This window comes from Rhopilema esculentum, chromosome 16 (assembly GCF_057945365.1).
Source record: "Rhopilema esculentum isolate cy_ngs chromosome 16, ASM5794536v1, whole genome shotgun sequence".
NCBI classification, from domain to species: Eukaryota; Metazoa; Cnidaria; class Scyphozoa; order Rhizostomeae; family Rhizostomatidae; genus Rhopilema; species Rhopilema esculentum.
In genome coordinates, this window is record NC_142830.1 from 14,155,059 (window position 1) to 14,181,297 (window position 26,239).

The window sequence follows — 26,239 nt, forward strand, 5'->3', positions numbered from 1 at the left end:
CTACTCTAGAAGGATCTCGTTGTGGTTGTCATTCGTTACTTATTATAGTTCTTTGTAAGGCTGAGATTCTTTAGATTATCATTAATTCTAAAGAGATTCTTGATTGAGTCCAATATGTCATATTTTGCTACATGGGGTAGTTGTGTTTTTAGAGGGGGCAGTTGTGTTTTGTAGAGGAAATTTGAAAAGGAATCTGAAAATTTGAACTCATCATATCATTTTGTTGAATTTTGCCGTTTCAGCAATTTCTTTACTTTTTTATTAGGGGGCTACCCAAACAAACTGAAAACTCAACAAAAAATGTTTGCACACAAGCACCAGCCTGATTTCAGGTCTGCATATAAATGTTTTCATATCTCTATGGAAGGGCAGAAATGCTAGATCTTAGAGGGAACAAGCATTTCAGTTTAAACTCATGGGCTCCGAAAAATTTTGGAATTGGGATGTAGGAAATTTTAACACCATAACAAAAGATTTTGAAAAAAGGCTCTAATGCTTTGCAAAAAGTCCCCCCCCCCCCCCCCCTTATCGTTGGAGGCCCTGTTGAGTCTGTCCTCTTATCAGAATATCAAGTGCAAGAGCCCCCAAATGAAAACCCGAATTTCCCCCTCCACTGTCTCAATAGATCTTTTCATCTTTTTCTACCAACGGTCTGAATCAATCTTATCTTGTCGTTGATAAATCAAACCGGATATATGGCATTGAATTGCATGAATACCTGGATAAACCACTGGGTAAACAAATACGGTGCTCGAGGAAAGACGTGCGGCCTTGCATCAGCATCAGTGGCATAAGCTAGAGGATAAATTGCAACCAAGGTATGACTCTGCTGATTTTTATAACGCTGTGTTGATTACAAGATCTGTGTTATCAATTAATAAGAACCTTCTCAATTTTCACAAAGAAAAGATCGTAACCTTTGTAGAGTTTTTTTGCATTTCACTTTGCAGTTGCTGGCCTACCAACGAACTTCATATCTTTATGTATCAAGTTTCGCAAGGCGAGGAACGATCGACTGCCTTAAAACTTTAAAAACAAAACTTGATTTTATACTTTTATATGGGCTTCGAAAATATTCAAAATTCTTCTTCCTTGATTGCTTCTTTCATACACACTCGTGTACACGCCCCACTCGCGAGTGGTCCCAATCAATCGATGTCTCGTGCGACAGTCGCACACCCCTTCTTCTATATTGCCGAATACATACAGTCTATACTTCTATACAGTCGCACACCCCTTCTTCAACTTTGCGGAGCTGTTGTTTATAAGATTATTTTGATAGTGGGGCTTCAAAAGAAATATCTTTCAACAACTTGCAAATATTAGATTCAATCCAGCTCGTAAATTAAAACAAATAATGGTTGGCTCGAGTGGTGCAAGTGGGCATCTTATAAATCTTTTTGGTTTTGCGAACTTCTCAAATGAAATCATTCTTTTTTATATCAGTTATCCATGATAAAAATATCAGTTAAACCATCCTGTTTTTCTACCCCCCCCCACTTTTTTGCAAAAAATAGAGCCTTTTTGAAAATCTTTTGTCATGGGTGTTAATTTTTCCCTTGGTCCCCCCACTTTTCAACCTGTGTCGGAGCCCATGTTGTGACAAAAATTCTGCCAACCTATTTTGCCTCCCCCTCCCTTTCGCAGTATAGAATCAATTTTTGACTGAATATTTTGTTCAATTAGATAGATCTTTTGTAATTCCTAAATGTGAGTAAATGAACAAAATCCTTTTTTTCCTTAGAATCAATCAAACAAAATTAGGCTTGGAATTTTATATTTTACTTTTTTGTAACTGGCATAGTTTTTGTTCCTTGTAAGAGTTCAATAAAAAACTGGATGCTTTTTTGATCACCACAGATTGATGTATGTTCAACCAGTTAGTTTATGCAAGTATTGAATTATTTATAATTCATTTTTTTCTAGTCAATCATGAAGGGGTATCAGTACTTTCGCAATATGCTTGGGGAAAATCTCAGTGATGAAGACATGCAAGTTATAAAACACGGCAAAGGTGAACTGTATTACCATGTGATGTTGAAAGATGTACAGGCATTTGCACTGCTTGGAATGGTAATTATTGGACCTGCTGTTCAGATGATCAGGGGACCAAGAACTCTTGCAGCAGTGCAGGCCACTGCTATCAAGTATGGAAAATGTGGTGCTGTTCTTGGAATTCCAGCTGGTGCTTTCATGATGTACATGAGGGAACGTGGTGCAAACATTGATGCTGATGGTTATTATGATCGTGCTTACAGACTAAGGAAAAATAGGAACCAAGTTCGTGTGGACAGAGGCAGTTACCTTGGGGCACTTGCTGGAGTAGGAGGTGCTTTAGGTATGGGGGCATCTGTTTCCTCAGGTGCAGTTGTTGGAATGGTAGGAGGCACAATTCTTGCTGGAATTTACAATAGTAACAAAGACAAACATGTTTAAAACTTATTAATAAGAATTTTTCAAAGCAATTTTAGGAAAAGTGCTGTTATTCAGATTATGGACACATTGGAACCATTTATTTCATATCTTTCTTTACTGAATTCATCAACATTCTTTATTGTTTGTTAATGTAACATAATTGAGCCTGCTAACGATAATCGTGATAAACAAAAACAAAAAAGTATTGGAAAAAGGCACATATTTTTAAACAATGTATATTCATGTATCATTTTTTGAGAAAAAAATTAATTTGGAAACTTATGAACTGGTATTGAAATGGCTGAAGCTTTTTTGTCAATTATTATCATTATTATCATAATTATTAGTCTTTTTAAGTCATCTAGACACTTTCAAGTCCTGTGTAACTGTGTTTTCACAATGTTTGTTTCCTGGACGCACTATTTTCAGCATCTTTAAAAGACAGATTCATAGCTTTGAGACTTTGTGAAGCTACATCTTTCCACACTCTGCTTTGCTTGTTTGAACCATCAACAGTTAGAGTTATACACTTTTTGATCCATGATGAACTGCGTTCAATAGTCCAAACCATCCCATTGTATTGCAATGTAGTACAACATCAAGACTTTGTAGGTGTAATTTTTAATGTGGAGGTCAGATGTACTAATTCGTTCACTCCAATTGACATTACACATGATACATATAGTGACACCCACAGCACCATTGCTCTTTTATTACGCTTTAGCTTGTTTAAATCGTCCCCCCCCTCCCCTTTAAAACCCAACATTTGGATGCATGCAGCATGACACCTCTAACGCAATTTCTGTAGTTATAACCACAAGTTTTTGGTGAGATTGCCTTACATGTGAGAATGGGCAAAAGTAAAGTTTTAAAAAAGCTGATGTTTAGCAAATCGGTGTTGGTTGTTCACTGGATGCAAGCATTCTAGAAATGTATCTGAGTAGTGTACTCTTCGGCAGCACCTTGGTGTTGAATGAGATCGTAAATAAGAAACCTTTGTTATTTCAATGATAAAATCTGTGTAACCTACATTCAGTTTCAGCTTAATTGCAAGAAATAACAACAATAAGGGAGGGTATATCATGCAATAAAACATTGGTATTTGTTAAAAGTAAATACCAGACAAAAAGATACTCAAATATATCTTCTTAAAGACATCACTAGTCAGCTTAAATTACTCACATTTAACTATTTTATTTTGAGGCCTGGTGGAATTAGATTAATGTTATGCTATTCCACATGTAGCATGTTTACAGCTGATGATTTGCAAAGAAGTTTGGAAAGTGTGACATTCTGATCACAGATCTTTTATCAAAAGCAAGAGCTCTAAACCAGCAATCCCACAAAAAGCTTAAAATCAAAATATTTTTCTTGAAGGAGACTTTAAATAGCAACCAATAGTAAAAGAACATTTGCGTATTCTCACAGGCTGATAGTGCTCTACAAACAATAAAATTTTGTTCCAAATTATAAAAGAAATGATAATTTTCAGGGCAATGGTGTATTTGTAAAAAAGCTTGGACTATTATAATGTCGTTGAAAGTAGAGATTTCTAGTTGTCCTAGAAAGATTAAAACTTCTTTACTGCAGTAATGAAGAATGAAATACAATTGTGTTTCATTTACAATTTACAAATTCAGTTCCCCTAGCTGTTTGCTGTTGATTTGCTTTGATGTTATCTTTGCTTTGCAGCAGTTTTGACACATCTGCACAAAGTGCATCAGAATCATCAATCATGTACTGTGTTGAAACAAGTCGTGGAATTGGCTTGAACCTCTTGCAAATAAACTATACTTAATCTAATCCAACACAAACTTCTAATTTCCTTCCTTGGCAGCTAAGGCACAAAGAAAAAGAGGACAATGTCATTGAATTTATCTTTGTATGATTTAAAGAAGCAATATAATCTGCATAAATCGTATAGATTGTCATTAAACATGTCCAAATCTTTGTGTATATGGCAAAGCTGCAAGCCCAAAACAGCTTATGCATAAGATTGTATCTACTCAAATGGAGCAGGTCGCTGTGGCAAGTGGTCTGGTAGCATGTACGTGATGTCATCCCAAGGATGCCGATACAACCCTTGTTTCAAACGGCGCTGATCCAAAAAGTGACCTGTGAGATGGAATGCATAAAAATGAACAACTTGCAAAAAGCTAAAATTATAAAACATAGCAGAGATTTTCGTCTGACACATTTTAGTGTGTAAAACCTCTGAGCATTTATCAAAAACTCTGAGCTAGGAAATTGATGTACCCAGTTGAGGATCGAAAAGTTGCGAATGCAAGGCAAAAATATCCCCGTTACGTCATTGCTCACGTTTTCACACTGACCTTTTTCGATCCACACGTGGGTATATCATTATTGTTGGCACGTTTAGCTGCAGTTTACAATGAAGGGCAGCTTATAAACGAGGGTGGCCTACAGTATTCTATCAAGATCCTGCCAAGCTGTCCTGCTTCCTTGAAATGAGGGAGCTAATGCAGAAGATGAGAATACCTCTGGGTGCTATTGATCATCCCATGCTGGACGATATTTTCTTAAACTTCTAATGGTATTTTTTGGTTTAAGTACACAGTCAGGTATTTTTATCTCTGCATGGTTTTGTGGCTGTGGCTTATAGTCAGAGGCGGCTTACATCTTTTAAGAACCCAATTTGCTACAGCTTATACTCGAGGGTAGCTATAATTGAATTAATACAGTATATATTTCCTAGCTTACAGTATGTCTTGAAATATATTTTTTCAAAGCCATTTCAACCTCTGCACCGACTGAAATGGTGCTTCAGTCTAAGGGAAAATCATCAAAAGCTCCTCTAATGCGTGCAATGGCTTGATTTGTTTAATACGAAACAAACATACAGTACATCTCTCATGCATTCTTGACTTTGAAAATGGAAAGTAATTATTACTTACCTATAAATCCGATTGATCTTCCGAGAACGAAAAGCCCATTCAATGCTCCTATTGATATATATTCATCGGCTTCTTCTCTATTACAAGAAAAAAGTCAAAATTAATTCTATTTTCCTGCTTTCATCTTTCCTAATAAGGTTTTCTGTAAATATGTTTCCTTCACCTCCGCATAACCAATTTTTACACTCTTTCCTTTTGTTGCTTGTGTACATTTTTTGCATTCAAAAAACCCAAATGCTGGAGATGTAAAGAATATAGGAAAGAAGGACAGTGGGCTCCGTTTTGGAGACCACGCCTTTTAAAATGCTTGGCAACTCCTCCAGCCATAATAACTGCCTGCAAACAAGTGGCGCATTAATAGAAAAACTTTTGAAAATAAAATACTTTCCAAACCAAAACCATCGACTGGGCCTTATGGAATGACAAGTAAAACTTACAGCTAGCCCATAAATTAGTTATGAAAATGACAAATCAAGATGACTATGTTTGTTTGCATCTATATCTGCTTCGAAGTATTCAAGAAGAGCTATCTACTTAATACAGTACCTTTAATTGGCAAGTGGGCCACAGAAAAGAGAAAGCAAAACAGATAAGAGAAATTAATAGAAGTTGGATTGAACAAGAGGCATTAATATGGAAAAGAGGCATCTAGTTTTGCATGCAAGAGTGTGATCGATCGGTGAGAATATGGCAATAAGAATCTCAGTATATATTGACATTTATATTTGAACAATTGAAAAACACTTACTTTGAAAAGTTTCCGCAGTACCTGAGCAGGTCCACAAAAGCAACTCCAATGCAACCATCAACATTCAGGATCAAATTTGGTTTCTAGAAACATTTTTCAATTATGAAGCTCAAGTTTAGAGTTTCAGAGAGAAAAGATCTCTCTGAAGAGAAAAGGAATTGTCTTTGAATGGCTATGGATTAATGATAGGAACCCTTTTATATCTTCCCATGTTTTGTTTAACACTGGCTGTTTAATTCTAGCGACTTTTGACTACAGGCTGCGGAGAGCCAGTCTTTGCCAAATAAATGTAGTTTTCAATATAGGGGATTTTCATAGATATCTACTTTAAGTGGTTGAAAGGTTACATTTCTTTCAATAGATAATATTCTTAATCGAATTATGAAAAGTTTATTATGTCTAAATACACAGAGCTGGACACCCAAGTTGCTAGATGAAACGACGCGGAAAGGGACACATCTACCATAAAAAGTCAATTAAGCTCCTCATCGCTCGATTAGGCCCAATCTCAAATATGCCAAAGTCTTAAACAACATATTGAATTATTTCAATATGCCCTGTACAACATCAAGTCCTTTTGCGTTTATTTTAATAACTACGAATTTGTCGAAATATGAGGGATATCTTCCAGTCATTTTGGCGAAAGTATCTTTACATTTTTAAAAAGAAAGGTTTTACCTTGGCAGTTGTAATCTTTTCAACCTCGAGGGCAAAATTAAACAAAGGAGTTTGCGGGAAATTCTCCTTGATAAATGCCTTCATAATCTCTACTCTTGTGTCTGGGTTATTGATCTACAAATAGAAGCACAAAATGTTGAAAGTGAAATGTGAATAAAATGGCCAACCAAGCTAGCTTCCTTCTGGCTGTCCTTTATTTTGACGGCAACCTGAACCATGCTTTTGATTCTTACTCGCTGAAATATTATTTATTGTGGCCGTCTCAAGGTAGTTACCGTGCTCAAATTGATACTGTACAATGCAATAAATTACAACACAAAAATCACTATATCCGACAACAGAACACAAAACTATAAGAAAAAATCCCTTAATGATATTCGATGATACGATTCAATGAAATGGACAACGATCTAACAAGATTTTTACAAGAAGAAATATACGGTATGGGAAAATCTAAATGAGGATGTTATTTACATTCTAGACTAACTTTGAAAAAGCTTTATATATTTTTTTAAGAGTTATTCTGGCTGATGATAGGTTTAAAGTAGTCTGTTTGTATGGATTTTAATGAAACAAGAAGCTGGACTTAAAAATATGGAAAAAACTACCGTTCCTATTATTCCTAAAACAGCGAAAACCAAATTCTACTATTTCTTGAACATTAAGGCGTACAATAGTAAAGTTAATGTATTTTGCGAATCAATTTTCTCTGTTTGATTTTACCCTCCCAGTGGATTACCCCCAAAAGGCAGTCAACATCAACTCATTAGACTATGGCATGGCAGAGCAACTAGAGTGGATCAACATGAAAATATTCTTGAAAGTGTCTTACCGATTTAACGCGATGTCCAATACCCATGATTAGCTGACCTTTCTTTCTCATCTCGTTTACAAATTCCATTGGGGTCTTACCAGCATCAAAGGACTCGGAAAATTGCTTGGCCGCTGCATCAAGAGCGCCTCCGAATCTGTCTCCCTAGAGATACAGAATCAGCATTGCCCATGAGAATGGGAAAGGCGACTACGCAACTAAATAATCTAGTTTTGCAATAACATGAAAGTATTATGCTCAATACACATTTCTATCGATGGCTTTAGGGCCCTTTAGTTGTTCGAGAAGCAAGTAACCCATTTTCTATATGTTAAAGCTTTGTGTGAGGACCTCTCCGAAGACCCCCTTTAACCATATTACAAGAACTGACTTACCCCCGAGAAGAGGACTTTTAGTTAGTTAGAGAGTGGGACTGTTCGAATCACGTTGAGGAGCTGTAAAGAGTATTTGGTTTTTATAAAGGTTTGCGTTGGAAAACTATGTCGTGTTTTGTGTGTTTATTACTTGAAGCTAATTGATTAGCACTCGAACCGGGTCACATTTGCAAGTACTCCTAGATTGGCTTCTGATACTTTCTTAAAACCTGATTTGGGGTATACACTTACTATATACAGTTAAGACAAATACACGTTCTTCTTTTTGACCTAACAGCCTACAGATGCGTTATGAAGATATGAATACGTACGATTGTTAGGAGCCCAGAGCAGAGAGATGACATCAAGTCTTTGCCGGCTCGTGCAGTGACGATTGTGTTATGGGCCCCAGAGACAGCTGAAAGAAAATAAATTTACTCAAGTGACGTAGGTTACAACTACTATGGCTCACACATTGGCTTCTGCTGGTGAATATCTTCTCGATTTCTACATAAAAAGTACACCTTAATACCTGAAAGATGAGCTCAGTTCGAAAATCAAACAGTTGAAAATCAAAAGAATCTTTATCTTTGATAAATCCTTGAAATACAACTGCCCTTTCTTACACCTCAAATAATCTATAAACCAAGTCCCTAAAACTGTCTTTGAGGCTTGGCAAAACATCAAAAGCGATTACAAAAGCCAGAAGCTTAAAAAGCTACCTAACATAATGAAGTGCTTGCAGTAGTCCGTCAGCCCGGAATATTTGCATTTACAGCGCTGAATTCATAAAAGGTGTCAAGCATACCTGGGCCATGGTCAGCTGTCAGCATGATGCACATTTCGATAAATTCACAAGCATAATGGGGCAGCCTATGGCGAAGAAATGAATTAATACAACTGACAGAAAACTGAAATAACAAAAATACTAGGAGTCTTAACAAAATATTGTGATAATGAAAGTAATTTTTTTTCGTTGTCATAAAAGTTACTGTGCAACAACTGGTTCGATTGATACACAGAGCAAATTTAATAATCTAGGCTTATAAGGTGATTGACTGTGATAACTGAGATCAAAAGATAATTGGTCAAAATAAAACAAATCAGAAGTAGCCTCTTGCCCTTCGGCGGAAGTCGATTTGGTCTTCCACGCACTTTGCTACATTTTGGTAATAATCAAATGCCATGATTTCGCTCTTTATGGTATCGTCCCCATAGAGTAGTACAGTGATTAGGGTAGTATAGTCGAATGTAAAATTGTATTGTAATATGAGCTGCATGGAAAGGTCTATAAAAATGAGCTTCAGGGCTGGATTGAAAAGATACTCGTGCCAGGCGAAGACTTTGAAGCTGGTTTTCAAATCAACGGGTCAAATGAATGCACCAAAGAATGGAAATCTTAAATCATTTAAAGACTGATAAAGGAATGGATTCATACTTTCGCTGAAACCACAACAATCCAAGGGTGCCGCCAATGCCCATCCTTTCCTGGTAATAAACAAAGACAACAACATGATTCAGAAAAATACAAAATGCACAAGATTATTGTGTTACAAACTGATGTCGGAAGGTCGGAAGGACTTGAACACGACTGAGGTCGGAAGGACTCCCATGTACCTTCAAGATGTCCTGACTCAATCACTGCGTCCCCCATCAAGAAAGCTACCAAAATACCTAACAAAAGACACCTGATGCAACGTCTTTTTTAAGCCACTCTAGTGACAAGGCAGGAAGCCTGGAAATAACCTATGCAGCAACTCACAAACCTTGAGTAATTGGTGAACTGAAATAAGCCCTTCACATTTGAAATGCTTTTTCTCAAGAATGTAAAAAAATTCATACAGTCTTACAGAGCCTTGCACAACATTGCTGCCTAAATGTTGACGTGGACGCTAGAAACTTGGTTGAGCCTTGAACAAAGTCGAATGAAACAGCATTTCGTCTCACCTTGAAAACGTCATGAATAGGTACGCCTGCATACAGAAGCTCTTGACCTCTTTCGTCGCAAATGGTTGAGATAAATGAGGATGGCTTTCGTATCAAACCAAGCTCCTGTCAAGAAAAAGAAATTCATTTAAAGCGAATCGTGGTTTTGCTCGTGGACTTATTTTACAAAAGCAAAACACAGAATATTCAGTTGACTGAAAGTGAATTGGAAAGAACCACAAAAAGATCCAATTCTTCGAGCTCACACAACACCTAAAACCAAAAATTTCATGTGTGAGTTATCATCAATGCTTTGCCAAATTTACCACTTCTTGGAAGAATGTTTACTATAGTTGATCGATGGCATAGGGGTCCAGGGGTGATTGTTGCAAAAGAACAAAAAACTAAGAAAGATAAGGTAAGCTGCATTCCTCCTTATATAACTAAATAAAGATGATACCTGCGCCCAGTTGTAGTCCATAGGAACAGTCGGGGGTCTCTTCTCTGGCTTGACGACGATCTTTCCATCAGCAACGAGTTTTTTGAAAACGTTGCTAAAAGATTAAGAAAAATTTTATTAAGTCATTTCTGATCTTTGCTTGCTGCACTCGATGAGTAAATGAGGGTGAAAGGAACTTTTGACTCGACCCAAGATAGGGGAAAAGGTCGCAAGGGATAAAATCGCTAGGAGGTAAGATCGCTAGGGGATTAGGTCGCTAGGGGATAAGGTCGCTAGGGGATAAGGTCACTAGGGGATAAGGTCGATCACAGCCCCACGTTACTGATTAAGAACGTATAACTAAAGATAAAGAGTGCTGACATACTAGAAAAAGCGAGCAAACCGTGCATACGTTAAAATCATAAAGTAGAGAAAGGGTCGTATTAAAATCAGTTTATTCTCACGAAGACCTTCAGGTACTAAGGGTTATAAGCATAAGACTCACTTGATTACGATGCCAAGGTCATCAAATGTTTTTGGAACATGGGCTCCAGCTTCTCCCAGAGCCTAAAAGGAGATCAACAGGCAAGTAAAGTAACATGACCAATCTGAAGGGAGAGTAAATATGGGTGCGAAGCTGCAAGATGCAAACAGGTATTAATTTGAACGAGGCTCTTAATCACAAACGAGATCTTAGAGATAATAATAATAATAATAATAATGGATCATGACCAGCATCTCCACAGGGTGGCTCTTCATCTGGTCGTTAAATACTACGCGATGTAAAAGTTGCTATATGAAAAGTAAAGATTAAAATAGTTTAAATACCATAAAATGTAAATTGGAATTAAAAGTTAGGTTCTTCTCTTTATGAATCAAACTAAAAGTCTCTTTTTTGCTTCAGTAAGAAAATATTCTTTAGATTTTGATGAGAATTCGGCCTTCTTTTTTGAATTTCTTATCGCATTTGGTATCTTGTTAAAAATTTCAGCTGCACTGTTCCTCAAAATTTTAGAATTTGTTGTAGTTGCAATTTGTGGTGCAGAGTTTGATCTTAGATGTTTACTGTTTTCTTTTAATGATATGTCAATATATACTGGTTTGTTATGATCTGTTATATAATTAAAAGCCAGCTTCACAAAGTGCCATTCTCGTCTCTCTTTCATAGGTAACCAGCCTAATGATATGATATCCTTTTCTTTAACGCAACGGCCTAGAACAAGACTTGCAGCTGCATTCTCCACCTTTTGTAGTCGTTTTTCAAGTTTTAATGAAAGAGGATGAAATACGACATCGGCATAATCCATTTTGGATAATATTAGCAACTCAGCTTTTTCAGTTTTAGTGCTTTTTCAGAGATAATGAAATTTGTATAAAAAGATAATGAAAATCTCAAATAATTTAGATTTCTTGAAGCTCTTAGCAAGAAAGCAGGTTTTACACACTACTAAATGAGGTTGCGTTGTTGCACACAGCGCTGTCTACACGTGGAAACTATTTCAATAGATCGAATCCTATAGAAAAAGCTTTGTACAAAGAAACAAACTTCTGACCTTGTTTTTGGCTCTTGCAGTTTCCGCTTCGGCGTTGGCACAGGCATTGGCATGTCCAAATTGAACCTGTATCGACAAATGACTCGAATTAGACAACTTGTTAAGATTTGTTTCGATGAAAAACAAGAGAATCTTGAACTTTTTCAAAACATAACGCTCAAACAAAGATGATTGTTGTCCACACCAAAATAAACATCTCTTCATACTTCTTGCATCCTCTTCGACCTATTCGTGCAGTGCTCAAGTTAAACTGACAAAGTGCCTTCATAGCTCTACTTTGACACTCCTGCTCTTCAGACATCACTGAATAAAGCTGGTGAACATGCAACTTAAAGGCAGAAAAATCAAGGGAAGAATACCTCACTGGTGAACATGTCTGCGCATGTTCCAAGAACCCAAGCAACAACAGGCTTTGTAACTCGTCCATCTTTGATCGCATTGCATATTTCGTATTCATCGACGCCACCAACCTGAATGGAATCGAAAGAGCTTTTAGACGGGCCAACACCCACCAACATAAAAAAATCTACAAGATAATAAAATTATTATGATTTGTGTCAGCATATGAGAATCCAAAATACAATCACAATAGCTTCAAGTTTCATAGTATTTAGAATATATAAAAGTATTGTCATCTTTCTTTCTACGAAAGTCTTATAGAAACTTCATTAAAAAGAAAAGTCTTGTTCAGAAGGTACTTTTGACTCGCTGCCTGCTCACCTCTCCAAGGAGAACAATCATTTTAACATCCGGATTTTCTTCATATCTAATGACGTGTTCAATGAAAGTAGATCCAGGGTACCTTGAATTGAAAAGAGAAAAAATCACTACCAATTATTAACCAGGACATTCAATCGGCATAAGCAATTCGGTCAGGGCGGAGGTAAGATATGTATTTGTGGCTGTGACCCCAAGTGTGTGTGCGATCAGCTCTAGATGTGAATTGAACGACTTTTACCTATCAGTTACATCGTGTGATTAAAATTCTACCGTTGGCAGGAACTATAACCTTTGCAGACCGTTAGTCTCGATCATTTGGGAAAATACAACAAGATCCGAGTCAAGCAAGGTAAAACAGAAGCATTTTAAAAGCAAAGTAAAAACAATGATGGCATAAGGAATTATAGAGATAAAAAACTATGAGTAGAATCTATGAGTTCGTTCTTGCTTTCTCTTCAGTAAAACAAACGTATGTGATTTACCTATCGCCTCCGATCGCAACACCTTCACAAACGCCATCAGTATTTCTTGCCATTATGTTATTAAGTTCATTGGATAATCCGCCAGACCGCGACACATAGCCAACACTACGAGAAAAGATGAGAGTTAGGAAATATGGGGAAATGCAACAAAGGAAAGATGAGAAAAACTTGAAGAAAGATAGGAAAACTTGAATAAGTAAAATAGGGTTTCCTTGACAAGGCAAAGAGCAGAAAATTCTTTTTCTTTATTTAGTTATATTCTAAATCAACTTGCACGTAGCAATTTAGTTCAAGTCCGTGCTACACAAGCTTCAAGATTAAATCGATTTAAGTCGTAAAGAATTTGAGTTTTCTTTAGTTGTTATCACTAAATTCAGTATCTATATTTGAATTGTATTGACTCCGGCAAATGCCAAATGAAAGAATATGGCAAGATGAAGTAGGTTGTCCTCTAAATTAAATGGTTACTTATTTTTAAAATAGAATGTGCTCATGGCTTGCTGTATGACATCGAATATCTATTATAACGAAATATTAAAACGCGGAATCAATATGGCATTTCTATTATTAAAAAACGGTAATATATAGAGAAAGGTAAGATATACCTTCCAGGTCTGTAAAGTTTCGAGGCTAGTATATTGTCCAGCATTCCACCGGTGTTGCCAATCTTGAAGCATCCTGGCTTGATACCACCCACCTGAGGGAAACAACAGGAATAATACCATTCAGAAATGAATCGAGAAATCTAAGAATCGAGACAATCACAAATTCATAATACAAAGTAGATATGTGGTATTTGATTGAAAAGGGTTGGTAGTAAATCTAGTTTGGGATGGCATCAAGACTTCAGTTTAATTATCAACGTGATATGACATTTATCGCAAGATATGTATTGAAACACGAAATTAAAAAAGATCATATTTTTTGCCGTATACTACAATTTGTAGTTTAAAAAAATATGCTAGGTCGCTTTAAAAAGCAATTACTTAACAGCGTTAGGTAACACAGGAAGAAAATGCTTGTTTTTACCGTGGCTGGACCAATTATGGTTACTCCTTTTTCTTTCGCAATTTTGTTCAGTTTTTGAGTTAGTCTTTCAGGAATACCTTCAGCAATGATTGCTATACATCGTATCTTAAAAACGAAAAAATTAAATTTTTCTTAATAATCACAATCCGTCATTAAAATGTCATGCAACAAACACTAGTATTTCTGAGACGAAGAAAAACGTCAATGTAAGTAGCTTGAAAGAAAACTTTGTTATATTGAATTTGCTGCTATCTAATCGATGCTAGTTCAGAGAAGCGCAATTAAATATCTGTAACAATGAAAATTTGTGAATTAAAAACGGCCAGTGAATGCTTTAAACAAATTTACAAGTTTGATAACTTTGGCAATCTTGAAATCGAGCAATCGCCTTGTCTGGAAATGTGCGTTGAGTCCATTCAAATAAAAGTTTTATGTCATTCCCACAAATTAATTAAATTTATTTCAAGGGGAAGGTGCTTGTGAGAATAAGAACATGCTTCTAGAACGTGTTTTCGCAACCTTATTGGTTCAAATCGAATGAGATTCCCAGGTTGGTGATTTCTTTTGTACCCAATCAAGATTTGACGTCTTTGCTATATAAATGCGTAATTCCAAAAAAGAAGATCATTTTATGAGAAAATTAAGAGAAAGAAGTAACTGGTTACCTGGGGAAAGCCCAAAGCCTCGACAGTGCTTTCATAAGCTGAGCGGAGGGATGCAAAGCTGACCATCACTTGGGCGTCCGGATGTCTTCTCATCGCTTCTGACATGTCTTTGTAAACTGCAAAAAGCCCGTTTATAAGAACTTAGCAGAGGGGTCAATACGAGGGAAATGTTTAATGCCGAATAAACAACGTAAATGTAAATTAATTACGAACAGTGCAAAATCTCCCTTCGATACTTGCCTGGTATCATTATCTCCTTGTGACCATAGTAAAACTTCTGCTTGTGGTTTCCACTTAAAAGGAAAAAATGTATCAATCGAATAAATGTTACAAACAAATAAAAAATTACAGTCAAGGCTAAACATTAAGGGTCACCATAGGTAGCGAGAAAACATAGTACAAATTTTGAAAAATGCTGTTAAAAATAACACACATATGTTGTTAAATTTTTTGCAGCCTTACTAGACAACAAAAATTTAAAAATGTGAGGTAAAAAATTCTTATGAGGTAAAATGGCAATGTGTAAAGCAAAAATATACAAAGAGATCATCAACAAAGCAAGGCATGAAGTGGTGTGCATACCTGAATGGGTAAACGCTGGCAACAACAGAGGGGGATTCTCTAGAGCAAACGTAATCGAAATCTAGCATACCCTAGAATAAAGAAACGTTTTCTTGCAAAAGTTGAACGAGGCATCGGGAAAGCAACAAAAAGGCGATCAAAGAAACAAAAAACAGCATTTGATCGACGACTAGCATAACCCTCCAAATTCCATCAGTAACCTTGTGAACAGCTGCAAATGAAAGTTCGATCGAGCCTATTTGTCACTTCATATTTGCCCTACAGCTACACGTTTTCCATGAAATAAATTCAAACTGAAATAGAAAACGTGGGGCAGAGCTTCGATCAGGAGACTGAATCTGAAGAATTTAAGAAACGGGAATCATTTTCTATCAATGACATCTAGAAAAGTTTACGAAAGTTAAAACGAATGCCATTTTGGTCATCAACTGGCGGCAAATGTAGCAAGGTGCAGTTTCGGCATACCTGAACAGCTCTTGGTTGCATTCCCCAAATTATTGCCTTTGTGTTTTTGTTGAAAATTTCTTTCGCCGCTTCTTTGCCATTTTCGACCATGATAAAGTCCGTACTATCAACACAGGTCATGGCTTCATCGCTGTCGATACGAGGCCGCTTGGATGATTTCTCAGGTGACTTTCCATGCTGAAAGTAAAATTTAATGAAGTGAGACAATTGATGGTCAAGCGCTGAGGTACTTTGAACTTCAGCGATATGAAACAACAATGGGGGCATTTTTATTAACAAACTTCAAGCTCTATCTATTTACAACAAACTTAAAAAATATGGGGACATTATTATTAACAAATTATTATTTAGAAACTTCAATCTTACAACCTCAGGCACTGACAAGATTTTCTTCTCCAAAGGCACCTTGTAATTAGGGATTTATTGAAACGTATAAATAACTTAAGTTTCGTCTAGTAGAACACTAACGTCTAGTACAACATTAGTTTGACATGAATTTTTTTTATTACTTTTCTTAATAAATTACCATTTATATATTGTAAATAATTCAATTTAAAAAAAAATAGTTTTCAAGCGACCAGGTGAAGAGCCACTCTGTGGAGAAACTGGTCTTGATTTCATTATTTTATATAAATGTTTTTAAAAGTTTTTTGCAGTTCGTACAAGTGCGTTAAAATTATCAACCTCTCAATAAGTTCTCTTGGCAACTTTGGGCAATCATGTTCTACTTTTACAGATGTGCTGGACGATCTTGCTGTTGAAAATTTCTATCGTTGTTACATCAATCTTGGTTTATCAAAGGTCATTATTCGATGCACCTACTTTATATTCTGCCGTACAAACAAACCTTGGCCTAACCCAGAGCTTCTTTCATCTAGTATTCTATCTCCACCTATACCACCACTACTATAATCTTTATTGCCATTAACCACATCATCACCACTTTTGTCATCCTCATCAGCATTATCAACATCGTCACCACCGTCATCGGTACATCATCATGTTTATATTGATGCTGTGTACAACTGTTTTTGCACTTGTGATAGTTATTTTCAATGTAAGTGCGTCACATACAAACTACCTTTGTAGTAGTGAGGTTTGTAAGTGCTATGTTTTTCCAAATGAAATGACAACTGGCTTAAAAAATTTACTTACTGACGATTTTTGTCAATATAAATTAAACATGAAGATCATAGCAAACGCTCCATTCCCATCAAGACACAAAACACATAACCTAACCTCAAGACACCTATTCCTTGGAGTGTGAAATAGACATGGCACTTTTTTGGTAAATTATGGCTCAACTGATAAACACAAACCTCGGCCGCTTTGAAGAACATATTTGCAGCGTCATTTGAATTGAAAGCTTCTTGGTCAGGAATTTTGGTTTTGCCCAGCGCCATCCCAACAATGGCAGTCATATGGGTTTCAGTTCCAAATACATGGACAGGGACACCTAGAGACATTCCTGTGCAAAAAACAATACCTGGATAAAAGCATTGTTTAGGCCATGACGTTAGGCTTTTATTGCGTTTAAAAGCATTAATACAGCTATGATTTGACTAGTCTCATTCCCAGTTAATAGCCTAGTTACAGCTAGTTTCTTGCATTCAGTTGTTAAGATCATACAGTACAATTTTCACCGAATATAGCTTTGTACGAATCATTACTTCCAAAAAAATTTGTTATAACTTGGTACGATTGACATTTTACTTATAATATATGTTTTATAATCCAAAACTTTCGCTGACAAATTGTTCGACATGTGGAATCATCACAAATGATGCCAAAACAGTCATGGCCTTGTGAACACTAACCGTGTGAAGAGGTCATAGCACTCTTAGACGAAGCATGTCAAGATCTTAGACTTCACCCAGCACTTTGGTGAATAAAGTTCTATATCATTGTCAATTTATTTACAACAAAGATGTGATACAAAGAATTCTAGTATAATATATAATGAAATTTAAAAGTCTGTTTTCTACTTGAGAGCGACTTCTATTCAAAATAATACGGCAGACAAAAACGAAAAGTGGAACTTGAGACCTTCCAGCACTTACCCAGTTCCCTCATAATTCGTAGGCCCTCTTGATAGTTAGGCCCACCACGCCTGACAAAAATTGATACATTGTGTTCTATGAGTTGTTGCTGAAATAACTGTAAGGCTTTGACAATACCCTACGATTTGAGAAATCGTAAGATAAAATGGAGGAAAACATAATTTATATCGCAAAGAAAAACATAATCTTTGCACAAATTCTCGTCACTCTCATCAGGCAACGCTTTTATAAAAGAATACCACATTCTGTCCTAAATTACGAAAAGAATTTAGCTCTTTTAGGGAACAACGATTTGGTATTATTTTTCCCTTTTGGTAAAAATAAAAACAGCTTGAAGATCTTATGTTCCTTTAGGGGAGGAATTCTCTCATCCATTTGCAAAATTTACAATAAGTGCCGCTAAATTTAAATTTACTTAACTAGAACGAGTAAGGGTTTAGTCTTCTGAAATTGGTTATTACTAAAATGATGCTTGAAGTGAAACCCTGATGTTCAAAACGACTTGAGATTTAATGATCCTAATCATATGTTTCATTTACGGATAAACATTTTCCCGTAATGGAAGAAGTAAATGATACAATCAGTAAATTGGCTTGTGCAGATGCTAGAACATATAGTCTTGGTTTTTAGACACTTCCTTTTTCTAAATAGGTGTGTTTCCACCTGTGGGGAAGCTATTCAATGTAATTGCTTGAATAATTCATGATAATGACTTTCCAAAGTAGCAAGGGCGCCATTCAATGAAGGACAAAAAATTGATGGAATACAAAACAGAGTTACTCGAATATTAAACTTTTTCGGCGGCAAACGGAAAGTCTTTTCAGAGAAAAGTGAAGCAAAAAGGTAAACAAAGATCCTAATTCGAAGTTCAGCTAGTATACAACGGTAATTGATCCTCGCGAGAACATCGTTAGGTATGCCTGTCTGTGTACAGTCTCGCCAAAAGTAATGCCCTGTTTTCTTTTGAAAGCAAAACATTTTCTGGTAGAAAAAGCCGACAATACTGGTTGTAAAGTTACGTTGATCAACAAATATCTGATAGGAATCAATTAGTCGCCAGGGAAGCACCCAAAAATACAAAAAAAATTCAAAAATATAACGCCAAGACTCTGGCAGTTATTGCAGCAATAAAGCCATGCTATTACAGGGCTTTATACACCGCTGAATGACTCCACTAGCTATTTCAGTGAATAAATTTGTAGCTATAAACATCAATGTGTTTTGAAGGACAAAATATACAAAAACGAACCGAGAAAGTCGCAGAGACATTTGTAAAGTTTGCGATTCCACCACCAATAATGAGCACTTTGCCTGATAAAAAGAAAATTTCCGGGGGTTAACTCAGTTTGCGTTGGTATCTAAAATCAGAATCTATGTACATTATAAATAGGACAATTGTTTCCTAACTTGAAGCTTATTAGAGCTTTGGTGCTGATCTACACAGATTTACTTCTAATATTGTTTCAAATTGTGAAAACGACAATTTTCTGTAAAAATTAAGATGAAATCAAAAGGCAGAAGCACCCTGTGATCAATATGAAATCATAGCCATATCACCCCACGAGGAATTCAAGAATGATATATCTAGAGGAATGGACAAAGCTTAGGTCGTCAATCCACTCTACCTTCAATGCACGTTACAATTTCCTTATTGATAAATTGACTGCATAAATATGTCATTGGCCTAGAGACGTGACAAAATCACCACGAAAACTGCAAACTTTAAAGCAGGAACATTATCTGTCTAGAAATAGGTACTTGAAAGGTTTAATACATTCTATGGTGACTTAGCATTGATGCATTCGGGATAAAACTCCATAAATGGTGAAATAAAGGCCTCTTCGAAAAAAGCTATTAATTACCATTTGGCAACGGGGTGCCATCTGTCATAAGCTTTAAAATGGTTTTTGCATACTGAAACGTTTGTGATTCAGTTGGTGCTCCTGAATACTCGCCGTAATTTGCCAGCTCTGCAGCTCCTCCTAACTCGCATATTGTATCACTACAAGGGTACAAAAAAGGTTTTAAATGGCTTCATTAATAAGAACATTTGTCAATAACAGTATCAAAAATATGAATCAGTGCTTGGTACATTAAAAATGACATCAAGGACCTTAGTTACGATGTATAAAAGCAAATGGTACACTGCACAGTGGGATTACCAACATAATACTTTTAAAACAATAATTGTACTAATATTCTGACAATTTATCTGGAGGGTTAGTAGTTCATTCGAAAATTTGCAGGTTGTGCGCTGGGGTAGGTGATACCTTTGAGATGGTGCAATTGTAAAATTGTCAATAAATATGGACGAATAGACACTAACTTGTATTATTAAAAACAATATAACTATTCAAGCTACTCTGGGAGATAATCTACAAAAAGCATGAAAATTTGATGAGTGGCTGCAGGCATCTGAAAACTAACATGGAAGAAGACAAATGAAAATTACCTATAAACAACCGAGGCTCCACCACCAGCAACCATTGTCCATATTCTACCTTTTCTGTTCAATACAGTTAACTTCAGAGATGCACCACTCTTGGCATCAAGTTCTGCAATATATTGTTCCTAGAATGGCAGACCAAAAATAAAATTCATGTTTCAAAGTTGATCCCAGAATAGTCGAAAAAGTTTTCAGTACGTTATGATGATCTAGTGCGTTCTTGAAAGTATATTTTAGAAATAATTGTTCCATTGCTCCTTCAAACAATGAAGGAATTAGCAGCCTCTACTAAAAGCTACAAAAATTTCATCAAAATAATGTGAAGATTGTGGTAAGAAAACTAAAACTGTATAAAGTTGTTATCAGAAGTAGCGTGCGACAGTTATACCTCTGGATAAGCTTCTCTGCCAAATGGAGGAGGGAAACAGATTTTTCCCCACTTGGTACTGCAAAGATATTCAGCTGCTTGATCAAGTTTAGCAGCAACATCTAACACATGAATACCATCTTGATTTACAACCAATGGGTTAATCTCCAGGTATGTGAAATGCAGACTGACATACAAGTCGAAGAGTTCCTGGATGAAGACACCTAGATTTGATCTTAACCCATCTGCAATGTTGAACAGCAGAGTTTTTTCAATCTGAGCAATGGATACAGATTCTCCAATCCCAACAACAAGCCGGTTAGCCTAGAATATCAAAGTGGCATATAATTTGTTATAAGAGCAATGATTATAGGTTTCTCACAACACTCACAAAAAATTTTGGTAAAGAAAAAATCGTTTAAAGAATCAAGTTACAAGCAATAAAACTATTGACTCATTGCTCATATTAATGAAACTATCAAGAGGTCAACCAACTGAAGCCCTGTTTGTTCTAGCTGCTTAAGTTAAAAATTAGAGCATCTGCAAATTGATCAAATGTTGTTTTCCTTAGCTTCTCCATGTTGTGGCCGAAAAAGGGGTTTTATGAAACTTTTTTTCATCTTTTGAAATTGTGGTATGCTTACTTGTGTTTTAGTTTTCAAATAAATATAAGCTTTATGTCAGATCGAGATAAGAGAAGACAAAGTAAAAGACATTATAATATGGTTATAAATGAGTATGATATAACTGGGGTATTATATTAGAGTGCTGCATACACATTTTGCTTGATACATACACACCAGCATGTTACATCTGAAAGACACTAAGTTAGTATGCTACAAAAGGATTTTGCTGTTGTACCAATGAAACTGATTGAGCATTTCAGCATGTTTAATGGTACTGTAATGACTGTTCCTGCATGCTTTTTGAAACATTCATTGTGAAAACATTAACTTCAAAAAATGCCAACATTCATTTTCTTTTGGGTAATCATTTGCACTACAAGGAACTAAATCTATTTGGAAATTTATGAAGAAGAAACAGAAATAGCATGCAGAAACATTGCTGGACAAGGTCCTATTTCTTGTAAATAAAGTATATAACAACATATCTCTAAAATACTATTAAGCAAAAGACACCAACCTTACTATCTACATCTCCCACATCTACTCCACCTTCATGATGAAACAAAATAACATCTGCACCCCTTTGTGTAAAAATACAGACATAGTATTCTTGTTTCTAGAAATTAATTTGATATTATCATTGAAATGAGTATATATAATACCATTAAATACAGAAAACACATCCTGCCTGTCCTTAAACTCAACAAAGGTCCATTATAAACAATGCAATAGATTGGTTCTTTAATCTGGTTCTACCAAGAATGAACAAAACTGGTAGTTAGTTTTGCTATGAGAAGTCAAGGTTTCAAAAATTGCAAGGTTTGGAAAAGAAACCAAAATCAAAAGAAGACCTTGCTTGATCTATAATGAATTGCCATGGTCTTTTTGTGAATTTTTGACTTTCAAACAACTGTTGTCCTGCCACTGAATCACTTTTGATGTTAAATTGATGATATGATCTACAGTGGCGTAGCGTGAGCGCAGAACTTAGGCATGCGGTAACATAAAATATACGGCTATGTTGAATAAATGTAATGGTAATTTCAGTTTCTAAAAAATACAAGCGGTAATTAATGATAATCGTGATAGCAAATTTTGATTTTCAAAGTAACAAATTGTTTGTACTCTAATTCTTATCAATCAAGGTGTCTATTCTTAGCATCAGAGGCTCCGACAGAGGTTGGAAAGTGAAGAGGGGCCAAGGGAAAAATTATCACCCATGCGAAAGTTTTTGAAAAAAGCTCAATTGTTTAGCAAGACTTTTCAGAATAACTCCTAGTGCTAAAACTGCTTTGCAAAAGATTTTATTCTTATTCATATTCCTCAAGAAAAGGCATCACCTAATGCCCACCTAATGTAAGAATTTTTTATGCTATAATGAAGCTGGGGATTCCCGCAAGAAGGAGCTCTCCACATTGCAAAATTGTTAACACACTGCAGAGCCTAAGCGAACAGGAGCAACAGTTTCTGCTCATTTTTTACTCTCATAGTTAACTAAGATGAAAATAGTGAGCTGTGAGAGTTGTTAGAATTGAAGATGCTTCCATGTGTAAAGTTTCAGAAAGTTAGTCCCGGCAAATCATCATGTATTTAGCAAGGCTTGCGCTCAGGTCTATCGCATGCTTTGGTCCGTAAATTCTGACTATACTGGCAAGCCTTTTGACTTGAATTACGGAATGCGGATCATGAAAAATAGACTCTGACCCCACTTTGACGAAACTTTTTCTCTTTTCAACAGTCACAAAGTAAAGAAAGGAAAATAATTGGATTTGAAATGATGTATCACGCAAAGAGTATTCACAAAAAGCAGCTTATAGGTAGAAAAATGTTGTGGATTATCAAATATTTGGGAAGGCTTGCGCTCAGGCCGACCGCAAGCTCCAGTCCGGAAAATTCTCACTTCTCTCAGAAGCTTCTCTCGAGTTGCACTGAAGCTGCACTGGAGCATCACATGTTTCTCTTATTTTGGACAGGCAAAAAGAGTGATGTGGAGGGTCTTCAGTTTTTCAGATTTTTCGAATTTCATAATTTTTAGTGATCTGTTTACTTGGGAAAATAGCCAATTTGGGGCCAATTGGCCTGTTGGCGCTAGAGTTCACTGCATGCTGCTCATGACAAGAAAGAGAAGCCATTTATTGCGGAAATTGTCATGCATTGAAAGTGTTGCAAGAATTTTAGAATTTGTCTATAAATTTTTACGCTTCCGCCGCAAGCGTAGCATACATAGACGCTACGCCACTGATGATCTATACGAAGGATATGTGGTCTGGTCAAAGATAATTAAAAGCAATCTAAGGTCATAAATTGTTACACTGTATGCATACCTGCTCATGAGCAATGAATGGCTCAACAATAAAATTCTTCAGCTTTCCAGTTGCTTTTCCAATCTTGAAGATAGATAAGATGTCAAATGGGTTAGTTTTCTAAACACGAATTTCCTTATACAAATGGTCTAGGATAAAGCTTTTGCAGATCTAAAAGAAGATACTAAAAAGATGTGTGATTGATCTAAGATCCACCAAAAGTACTTCAACTGGACTTGAACAGTCTGATAAATGATTTTTTTATAAGGATTCAATTTCTTTCAATATCATACTTAGCACTAGATGACATACCATTATATCTTTCCCTTGATGTTCAGCTAGCCATTGTTTAACATCAGACCAATTCGCATTTATTTTAACCAGTCCATGTTTTCCTCTTCTTTTTATCAACTGATCTGGCTTTACAACTAGTTTCTAAAAAAGGAATCTAAATTATCTCTGAACATTTTGAGTGAGAGAGAAACCTTTAACTTTACATTTCAGCCATGACAGGTCATCAAAATACAGAAGAGGTTTTTAGATTTTTATATTAACAAGAATAATACTTTAAACCAAATGACACAAATCTTAATATGACACAAAAGTTCTAAAATAGTTATTTCTAGTTGGAATCAAAACTGTCTTTTCACAAAAACTGATAATAAACATAGCTGCTGAATATTGGAATTTTGAGTCTGTTCTTAAAATGCTAGCTACATCTACACATGTAAGTCAGTAATAGCGCTAAGGCATCACAATGGTTGAATTGGCATTATTGGCAGTTGCATGAGTTTGAGGATCCAAACTGCACCAAAGATATTCTCATAACTTATAAGTGAAAACGGAAGTCTGAAGTCACGTTTTACTGTGATTCCAATAGCAGCTTGCACCTCCAAAATTCTAAACTGGTCCCATCTACACATCGCCAGCCTAGATTCGCTTGGTTTTCCAGCAGAGACATCACTTCAGCAAAATTAAATTTCGTTTCGCACTTAGAAATTCCTTTGGGCACTTAAAAGATCCATCACGATGCCCAATAATGTAACCATTATTCGTGCATAAAAATAAAGTAAATAATGATTGAAATAGAAAGAGGAAGTTTTTTGTAACGACACTAATAAGTCTGATTTGGAGTACGGGCAGCAAATCAAGATTGCTTCTGTCAAACAATCTAGTATAATTTTGAAAAAAAATTGCTAAACATACTTTGCAAATGATATAATTTGATCTTTGTTTAAAAATTTCTTTGTTTTTCAAGGAAAAAGTAGGCATGTACAAAGACAAACCTGATTTGCAAGCCAGTCATTTGTGCTCTCCTCCGTTAAAAGATTAGACTTTTCATTGACGCTGAGCAAGTTATTGCGAGCAAGGTGCTTGGTTTTGCAGAAACGGTATATCAGCGACTTTGCATCAGCTTCGTAAATTGCTTTTGCGGCCATTCTTTCTGTCTTTGAAAGATGCACATGCAATTTGGCAGATTTTCATTCTCGAAGTTGTTGATGTGTAAGCCTCTGAATCGCGAATCAGCCTCGATTCAAGAATTGATGGAACGATGTTCTGAAGTTCAGGTAAGTGTCTGTGGTTGCTAGGTGGCTTTCAGTTTAATTTTCAGTTCGTATATATAAAATTCAACCGCATCATGAGACGAAAAAGGAGCACACAGACAGCATAGAATTAAACTGATTTCAAAAGTAAAGATATATTCAAGAAAAATTCAGTTCAAGTATTGATAATTTCCGCAACTGTATTAGACAAAAGGACCTTGATATGAGGCCTTATTTATAGGGCCTCTCCAGCCAAATTTTGCACTTGCATTTTATTGGCTTATCTAAAGGAGTTGAACCTGCTGATCACGAATTTGTTATTTGTTTTTCGATATTTTTCACAGTTTGTGAGATATAAGCTCTTGTATTTCGATAATTGAATTGAATTAACCGACAAAAAGTTTTATAATAATAATAATATGATATAATGAGGGATAAACTCAAACTCAAACTCAAAATCTTTATCAGCAAAAACAAATGTTAATTACAATATACCAAGAATTGAAAATTAGAATACAAAAGTTAGCATTTTCAAAAATTTAATTAATTAAGTACATCAGATAAATTGGTTTCATTATGCTGAAGGACACATGAGTAAAACTCGCGAGGAGCTATCGAGTCATATGTCCTAGTAACGTATTTAAACTCAAGATTATAATTTCCATTTCAGTTTGAAGTAGTGTATAACAGTAAGAGTAAACAATTAAGGATGTAAGAGTTTAGAGAAAAAAAATATATACATATATAAAGGCGATAGGCTGGTAAATTTCGCTGGTTAGGGATATGTTTAAAAAATGTAGAACGAATTCTTATGGCTTAGGAGTTCTGTAAAAGGTATAGTTTCATCATTTTTTTAAAGGCATTTTTGTTGCGGATATTCTTTAGTTCAATTGGCAAGGAGTTCCAATGCTTAACTCCATCAAATGTCAGAAAGTTTTTTTGAAGTTTGTAAAGATAGAGGGAAGAGAAAAACCAAGATCGGACGATTGTCTCGTATTATAGCGATGTAATTTACTAGTTTTGATGAATTCCTTTTGAAGAAAGTTACTGGTTGATTTGAAATTAGATGATTTTTCTGGTTGATTTGAAAC

At 35.7% G+C, this 26,239-nt stretch overlaps 2 protein-coding genes across 2 annotated transcripts; one reads left to right on the forward strand and one right to left on the reverse strand.

The window, feature by feature from the left end:
* Positions 1-662: 662 nt before the first annotated feature.
* Positions 663-5,916, forward strand: LOC148958359 (uncharacterized). Its single transcript, XM_089113087.1, has 2 exons — positions 663-818; positions 1,927-5,916. Exon 2 carries the CDS (start codon positions 1,933-1,935, stop codon positions 2,434-2,436), a length of 504 nt encoding a protein of 167 aa, XP_088969213.1. The 5' UTR covers positions 663-818; positions 1,927-1,932; the 3' UTR covers positions 2,437-5,916.
* Positions 4,281-25,117, reverse strand: LOC135682677 (ATP-citrate synthase). Its single transcript, XM_065197664.2, has 31 exons — positions 24,891-25,117; positions 23,917-24,039; positions 23,626-23,688; positions 21,819-21,917; positions 20,697-20,999; positions 20,315-20,433; positions 19,725-19,864; positions 19,112-19,173; positions 17,863-17,980; positions 17,122-17,270; positions 15,803-15,979; positions 15,338-15,408; positions 14,996-15,048; positions 14,756-14,871; positions 14,091-14,195; positions 13,667-13,758; positions 13,062-13,166; positions 12,580-12,661; positions 12,219-12,329; positions 11,860-11,925; positions 10,812-10,873; positions 10,328-10,421; positions 9,889-9,993; positions 9,380-9,429; positions 8,750-8,814; positions 8,274-8,359; positions 7,589-7,732; positions 6,757-6,870; positions 6,079-6,161; positions 5,331-5,407; positions 4,281-4,530 (listed from the first exon to the last, which is right to left on the reverse strand). Exons 1-31 carry the CDS (start codon positions 25,041-25,043, stop codon positions 4,418-4,420), a joined length of 3,300 nt encoding a protein of 1,099 aa, XP_065053736.2. The 5' UTR covers positions 25,044-25,117; the 3' UTR covers positions 4,281-4,417.
* Between the last annotated feature and the right edge of the window lie 1,122 nt (positions 25,118-26,239).

Coding starts and splice junctions, on each gene's coding strand:
- LOC148958359 (XM_089113087.1), top strand. CDS start 1,933: ATGAAGGGGTATCAGTACTTTCGCAATATGCTTGGGGAAAATCTCAGT.
- LOC135682677 (XM_065197664.2), bottom strand. CDS start 25,043: ATGGCCGCAAAAGCAATTTACGAAGCTGATGCAAAGTCGCTGATATAC. Junction 24,040..24,890: donor ATGACTGGCTTGCAAATCAG/GTTTGTCTTTGT, acceptor TTCCTTTTTTAG/AAACTAGTTGTAAAGCCAGA. Junction 14,872..14,995: donor CAAGGAGATAATGATACCAG/GCAAGTATCGAA, acceptor GGCTTTTTGCAG/TTTACAAAGACATGTCAGAA.